Source organism: Beta vulgaris, chromosome 2 (genome assembly GCF_026745355.1).
Source record: "Beta vulgaris subsp. vulgaris cultivar EL10 chromosome 2, EL10.2, whole genome shotgun sequence".
NCBI classification, from domain to species: domain Eukaryota; kingdom Viridiplantae; phylum Streptophyta; class Magnoliopsida; order Caryophyllales; family Amaranthaceae; genus Beta; species Beta vulgaris.
Window position 1 is genome coordinate 49,237,053 of NC_079203.1, and position 7,818 is coordinate 49,244,870.

The 7,818-nt window shown below is 36.7% G+C and overlaps 1 protein-coding gene across 1 annotated transcript; it reads right to left on the minus strand.

Moving 5' to 3' along the window:
• Positions 1-1,277: 1,277 nt before the first annotated feature.
• LOC104908397 (WEB family protein At3g51720) lies at positions 1,278-7,618 on the minus strand. Its single transcript, XM_010697520.3, has 2 exons — positions 7,246-7,618; positions 1,278-2,801 (listed from the first exon to the last, which is right to left on the minus strand). The coding sequence occupies exons 1-2, from the start codon at positions 7,477-7,479 to the stop codon at positions 1,500-1,502; spliced, it is 1,536 nt and encodes a 511-aa protein (XP_010695822.2). The 5' UTR covers positions 7,480-7,618; the 3' UTR covers positions 1,278-1,499.
• Between the last annotated feature and the right edge of the window lie 200 nt (positions 7,619-7,818).

The window sequence follows — 7,818 nt, forward strand, 5'->3', positions numbered from 1 at the left end:
TCCACCATGGACGCCTCTCCATATTCTTAAAAAAAAAAACCAGTCTCCTCATCTTCAATTACAACATCGTCGACTAGAATTTGATTCAGCACGTCTTCAATAATGGGGCTTCGCATGGTGGTTGTTATTATCTAGGGTTTGGTGGCAGTACGACGACGTTAATAGTGGTGTGGAAGAAGGGGGAAGGGGGAGGGGGAGGGGAAGGCGAAGTGGGGAAAGAGGAGGAAGAGAGAAAAGAAATGGAGGTGTACATATAAAATATACAAATATTGTATTTAAGGCATTAGTAAGAAATTTTAAGGCGTCAAATAGCAAAACTCTTTTATTTTTAAAGGCCATACAATTACAAATTTAGTTACGTGGATTATTTTCGCGGTTCATTATAAGTGGTATAGGGTTAGCTCGGATAAGCTGAAACCTGTTAATAAAGCACATTTTGAGTTAATAGTGTTCCAATTTCTTCCATCTATTTTTGTTCTTCTTATATGAAACTTTTTAAGAGGGAATTGGCCAGATTGAAATGAATATTTTGAAAGTGAGGGATTATAAATTATTACATACATATTAAAAAAAAAGATAGATTGGGATATTGCCAAAACAAAGATGATTTATGGAGGATGAGCTTAAGATCCACATAACAATGCCACACTATTGGACTTGTACGTTACGATCGGCGTGCCATCAATTATTGAAGCATTAACTGTCAACTAACTGTGGTAAACTAGTGCATCAAGTACATCAGTATCATGGAAAAGTTTACATATTGCGTTTATCTATCAGAGGAAGTTAAAGAGAATGCCATTCTAAGAAGAGGAGAAACTGATATACTTTCATTGGTAGTCTTGAATCAATAGTCATGGTGTGTTTTAGAAAAATCCATAAAAAGTTATGATATTTCCCTTCAAAAAAAAAGAAGTTATGATAATTCACAAGTTTAGTTATTTACAATGTATTTGAACAACAAAGAGAAAGGGTAATGCTATGATTTCACTTCAAAGCATGCTCCATTCTTCCTTTTTTCTTTTCGATCTTTTCTATAAGGCATGTTTGATACTCTATAACCTAGTGTTTTTTTTCCTATATAGTAATGGTTTATGATTGGACTTTCTATTATATTGCTACCTAAATAAAGTGATAGGGAAGACAATATAATGTTTCAACTACTATATGATGGATTATTATTTTTTCCTTTCAGTTGGTAAAATCTTAGTTGCGAATGATCATATTCCGAACTAGGTGAAAACTAATTTTGGACGAAGGTAGTATTTGCCTTTGGATAATAAGAAACTTAATATAAGCATAAATAGTAGAAGAATTGATTCACACTCCAAATAATACAAGCACAAATCAGATAGAGCAACCCCTTTACACCATACATATAAGCAGAACTAACATGAATACATGATCAAGCACAACACAACCAATAAGATAGACAAACAAGCTGATGAGAAAGAATATGTTAGCACAAGAACTACAATGCCATCCATCCATTCATCCATCTACTCTTCTTCTCTTCGCCACAAATTTAAACCATGAATCTTACTCTTATTGTGCTTAGACATAGGAAGTGAAATATGCACAAACCCAAGACCTTTTCTCTTTGAGAAGAAATGCTTTCCTTCATTACCATCTTTCTCTCTTCTCTTTAGTGGAGATGTCTCTCCTCTATGTCGACGAAGCATTTGGTTCAACGACACCCTTTGCCGCCCTCCTCCACCAACTTCTTCTTGCCTCCCAACCTCTAAATCATCCCTTAGTACAAGTTTCCTGCTCAATATATCTCCTATTGAAGTTGTTGGTCTTGCAATCCGCTTATTACCTTCGTTTCTCGCAAACTCTAACTCGTTCGAATCAAGCAGCCTAGAATCCCTTCTAGGCCGTGTAGGAAAAGAGTTTCCAAAAGAAGAACTAATCTTCCTGAAACCATCCATTTTTTGATCAGCCTTTAGAGCTTTATCTTTCAAAGCAGAATACTCTTCAATAGAAAGACTAACTCTGTCCTGTTTTTGCTGATTATTGTTATAACCTTCAAATGCTAAACTTTCATTGCTAGATAAAGCTCTGATCTCAGCTAAAGCAAGAGATTCAGCAGCTTTTGCAGCATCTTCAAGCTTCTTAGCAACAACCCACCTCATTTCTATCACTTTAAGGCTTGTTTTAGTCTGCTCTACATCTGACATTGCCTTCATTACTTCTGATCTTGCTGCTTCTGCTGTCTGCATAAACTGCTCGGCCTCATAATTCAATTCTCGAAGCTCTCTTGAGATAGCTAACGGGTTAATAATCGATCCACCCGTATTCTTTTCCTGTCTTACAGTAGTACACACAGACGTCTGCATTTCCCTGGCATTCTGTACTGAGCCTTTCTCGCTCTCCAATTTCTTGCTGAGAGCCTCGACTGAAGCACGAAGCTCAGCAAGATCATTCGTGTTTCGATAAAGGTTATGTTTTGCTTGCTTTAACTCCATCATTATTAGTCCAGTAGCAGATGCAGGCAATGAATTTAGTTGTTCTTCATTCTTGACTGTTGGCTGATTAGTTTGATAATCAACAGGATATTTGTTCACAAATTCTTTGTTAGGAGCTGTCACTTGCTTCACAAAGTCTAAGCATGGTATTGTAGCGCATTCAGGAGCTTCTTTCGACACCTTCAGCTTCAGTTCTTCTACTAACCTCTTAGTTAACTCGAGTTCTTTTAAGATCTCACGGGTTTCTTCTTCTTTCCTTTGTAGATCTCTCAGCATTATTGCTGCTGCTGGGTCCTTATAAAGTTTGTCGATTTCGGAATCTTCTAGTTTATGCTGTTCATAAGTAAAATATATGCATCGTCATTTGGAGGGAAGTGATAAAAAAGAATGAAATGAGTATAGCCATCAATGCATTATATATCCAAGATTCCAAGGGTTGTCGTACATTTAATTTATTAAGAACTTGACTCATATTCTAGGTGCAAAAAATCTAGGATTTTTTTGGTACAACCGTTGCACCAGGTGGAAATACAACCCTCTCACAACTTCAAACATATGTTATATGTTACTAGTCTTACATGCACGCAATGCGTGCGATAATGTGTGACAACAAATGAAGTAGAAAATAAATTAATTGGGGATAAGATATAATTTTATGTTTTCTCAAAAAACTAATGTTCAGTTTAAATATCCTACTTTCCCCCTCTTTTCATTCAAATAAAATAGTTAGTTATCCTCTATTTTTTTTCCCTTTTATTCATTTTTTCTATTTTTTGGTGTCCCCCATGTGTTGCCTTATATAATAGAGATTCTTCATAAATTTCGCAATCACTCAATATCATATACGAGTGAATGATAATAAAAAATTACAAAGAAAAAGAGAGATCCGGATGGATAAACAATAGCATGAATCTTGATACCAGACTATACATATCCTTTTTTTTTTTTAGTGTAATATTTGACTTTGCACTATTCACATATCTTATTTTAACCTTTTTTTTTTCGCTAATATATTTAAACAAAATGATTATATGAAATGTTGTTGAATTATTAATGGATATTTTCATATTATCAACCTTTTTTATTTTTACAAATACATAATAAGAGCTATTAATGAAATAATGGTCATTGTTGTACATTAATAAGTGTAAAAGTAAGTCATCCGCCTCTAACCCCTCTCTCTCTCTCTAACAAAAGTTCTCCCTCCAACCCTAAAAACCCTTTCGCCGCACATCGAAAACCCTAGCGGGTTCAACTGTCGCGTGGGCCACCGCGGGCTCCTCACGCCGGCAGTCGAGCCCCGCCTCTGTCTCTCTTTTTAGGTTGTTGTCGTAGCAGTCTGGACTAGCTGGTCCCCCCCTCCCCGTCGTCGCTGGAACGCGGTGTCCCCCTCCCGTCGTCATTAGTTTTCCCCCTCCCCCGTCGTCGCTGGTTTTCCCCCTCCCCCGTCGTTGCATCTGCTTGCGTCCCCCTCCCGCCGCCGCCGTTGCTAGGTCCGTTTTCCTCTTAGGTTTGTCGTGCTGGTTCCCCATCCCTTTGTTTCGTGGTTTTCAGTCGAGTATGGGCCTCCCCCTCCCTTTCCCACTGTCTGGTTTCACGGTCTCCGGTTGGGCCTCCCAGTCCCCTTTCCCCCTTTGTTATGTCGGGCCTCCCTATCCCCTTCCTCCCTAGTTCGCGTCGGGCCTCCCTTTCCCCTTCCCCTTGGTTGTTAGTTACCCTAAGTGGGTGCCTCGTATGGTTGTTTATCAGTAGTTTCAAAAAGTTTATCAGTCTATTTCTTAAAAATTCAAGAGTCATTTGGTTGGTTAAGGCATGGGGTTTTAGTGCAGTCAAATTTGTGGTCTTTTTGGAATTTGTGTTGTGGATACAGGTGAATCAAGCGGCTTGTGCGAGTGGTCGGGGTGATGCACATTTTTCATGGTTTGGATCTTTGTTTTCCGGTTTCGCAAATCGGCAAAGTGTTCAAGAGCTCACTTTATTTAGCTCTCTCTCTAGCTTGGCATTGATCTTCCTGATCTTTGCCTTGACAAAATCAAATCTGCAGGTGGCGCACCAGTTGTATCTGGTGGTTTTCAGCACGCCCACACGACAGCGTTTCCACCTTCTATTGGAGAAACCTGCAATACTCTCGAGCGAGAGTATCAAGTCACATAGGACTATGACTCTTCTCAAGATCATGAACCCAGAATCCCAAGCAATAACAGTTTGCTGGGATTGTTCATGCGGCGAGGTACGACGCTCGCCATTGGTTGTTTGTTGTTCGAATCGTGAACGACAATCGTTCCTCTCACCACATTCATGAGCGAACCACGTTTTACCTCCACTATCACTAACTTTGACCAGTGATGCCCTCCGTCATATACGACTCTTTCGCGTTTTCTGTTGGTTTTGTTTTCTATGTATTGTAAGAACTCTTAAAGCTTTGTTAAGTTTGTTTGCTTGTTGTAGATATAGTTGTATTAGCATTAGGTTGTAATTCCTCTTTTATTAAATGTACAATTTCTTGATGTCAAAAAAAAAAGAAGTGTAAAAGTTAAATTGTTGCATTTATTTAAAACCAAAAGAAGTTGGATCAGTAATTGATATATTGGGGAAAGTTAGGAAATTTTCAGAGTTTTTTTCCGGATTTATTAAACATCGCTCCAAATGTACTTAAAATCGCCCCAAGTCTATTTTTATAGACTATTTTACCCCTCCTCTTTTCCACACCACCCACCACCCCGCCACCACCCGCTACCATCCGGCATCACCTACCTCCACCACTGCCACCCTCCATCTCCTCCACCACCCACCTAGTAAGAAACCGAAATTTTTTTGGAGGCCATAGGCGAACGTCCGGGCTGGATTATCATCGCATACTAGCCAAGTCTTGTAACAGAATAAAGAAGTGATGTAATTTCTGAAGCCAAGTATTTGACACCAACTGCAAAAACAAAGCTGAATTGACTCGTAGTGAGCATCCTAGTAAGTTGCAGTAAATGTCTCCAAATCAACCCTATTTTCTAAAGTTTCATAATAGTGCTACCAACTTTTTTTTGATGGGAATAGACGAATAGTCCTACCAACTTAAAGATTGTGTTTGGTCCTTTTCTTTTTTGTCCACTTTAAGCTTTAGGTACAGGGGTAAAGTATTCCAACAAAAGGATGAAAAGGAGTAATGCGTTACATTTTGAGAGCGAAAAAAGTCGTCTATAATGTTTTTACTATTCCTTGGAAATTATAATGTATATGTGTTAATATATGTGAAATTAATCTAAGTATGAGCTCTTTGTTTGTACTACTGCGTTCTAAATCAATTTGATATTAAATCATGTCAATAATTTATGGAAGTGGATTTTCATTAAGCAATTTGACGGAAGAAACATTTGATTATATGTTAGAGTTTACACCGTTTCTAATTGCATAAGTAATCGTTTCAATCTACGTACATAGTATTAAAAAAAGAACTTCATCCTAAATCCAACACAATGATAAAGTTCACTTACAATTAAGTGATTAACATATAGTTAAGAAAAGGTGTCGGCAATCAAAAACTATGTGAATGTACTCTAATTGGTCAAGAGTAGTAGTAAGATTGTATAAGATCTATCTCCCAAGGAAAATTTACATTAATTGAAGTGCTCAAAAAAAGATAAATCTTAAGCTACCATTCCATTGAATTAAAGCACAAACAAATATCAATAGCACATGCATTACTCAATTGTGAAAAGATTGGCACTTCAACTTTGGGTTTGATAAAGAAGAAATGCCCTGTAATATTGTGATAATGAAAGAAGGGCTATGGCCTATGGCATTGTGAAGTGGGAATTGAAGATGTATCACTAAATAATGATGACAAATTGAAAGTCAATTTCTCTCATCAATGTTACTTGACTATGATATTATCAATCTTATTCTAAAAAAAACAATGTTACTCAACTTTAACATTATTAAACTTAGCATTAAATTAATCGCTTGCCAAAAAGGAAAAAACCATGTCGTGTGAAGCACAATATTATTGTGAGATTACGGTCACTATATCTTAATTAGTAGAGGCGACACCTATGAATTAGTTTGCTGATCTTTTATTAACTTTGTCATAAGTTTTATTAATTAAACATTAGTAATCAAAATAATGTTGAGCTTCTGGATGAGTGATCATGTACAAGGGTGAGAAAATTTATCTTACCACGAGTTTACAAAAAGGAGTCAAAAAAAAGGTACTACTATACATTTAAGGATTATTTTAACAACAGTGTAACTATCAATAACTTCTAATTAACTAAGGATGTCTTGGCCTAGTAGTTAAGATTGAGACTCTGTGAACGATATATCGCAGGTTCGTGGCTCATATGGATAAAAAAAAATCAATAACTCCTAATTAATTACTGACAACTTGCAAATTTATGTTAATAGACGTATAATTTCACTAGTCAGTACTTTAGAATAGCACCAAATTAGAAAAAAGGAACAAAAGATTGATAGAGAACTTTGTTACAAAATATTTTAGAAATATAGTGTATTATCATGTTAAACCTCCTAATGTAATTAAGACTGTGTATTCTCACTATATATATTCGATTGACAGAAAAAAGAATTCTGATCTTCAGGATCTATCTTGTAGAAATAGTGTTTTTATCATATAAGATTTGGTAAAACTCCCTAATCGAAGTGTTGCGAAGCCTAATATGATAAAAGACGCTATCTTTACAAAATATATATATCCTAGAAGAAAATTATATTGTCTATCATTTCTCTATCATTAAGCACTTAAAAAAAAAAAAAAAAAAAAACTTACACAATGATCATCAGTAGCAGTAGAAGCATCAACAGCAAGAACGGGTTGGGGTATCCAAAACCCGCGACCGCCGAACCGGATAACCGCTTCTTCAACCGACCCGAATGGTTGAGAAGTATCCACTAATACTCTTGGGCTTGAATTCCCCATCTCATACATTGGGTATGTTTCATCATCGGATCCTAATTCTGAAGTTTGGGTTGCTGAATCTACTGCAACCACTATTCCCGCCATTTCAGTTTCACGTAACTTTTTTTTAATCTTCTTAAGAAATTAAATTTGGACATACAAGAATGAAGTCATGGTGTAAGAATGGTGGGATTTTATGGAGTGTGTACACGTAAGTGTGTTAAAAGAGTGTTAGTACAAGAAGAAGAGAGTGATTAAAGGGGAAATAAATGGATGGTGTGGTCATCATGATAGTTAGCGAAAGGTGATTTCGCGTTAATGGGTCGGGTCCACACTGACCCACTTTTAACTCCCTTTATGTTTTTGTTTTGAGAATTATGCTATGTTATAGGAACATAGTTTATTTGGGTTGAATCATGAGAGATGATACACATACACTCAGTG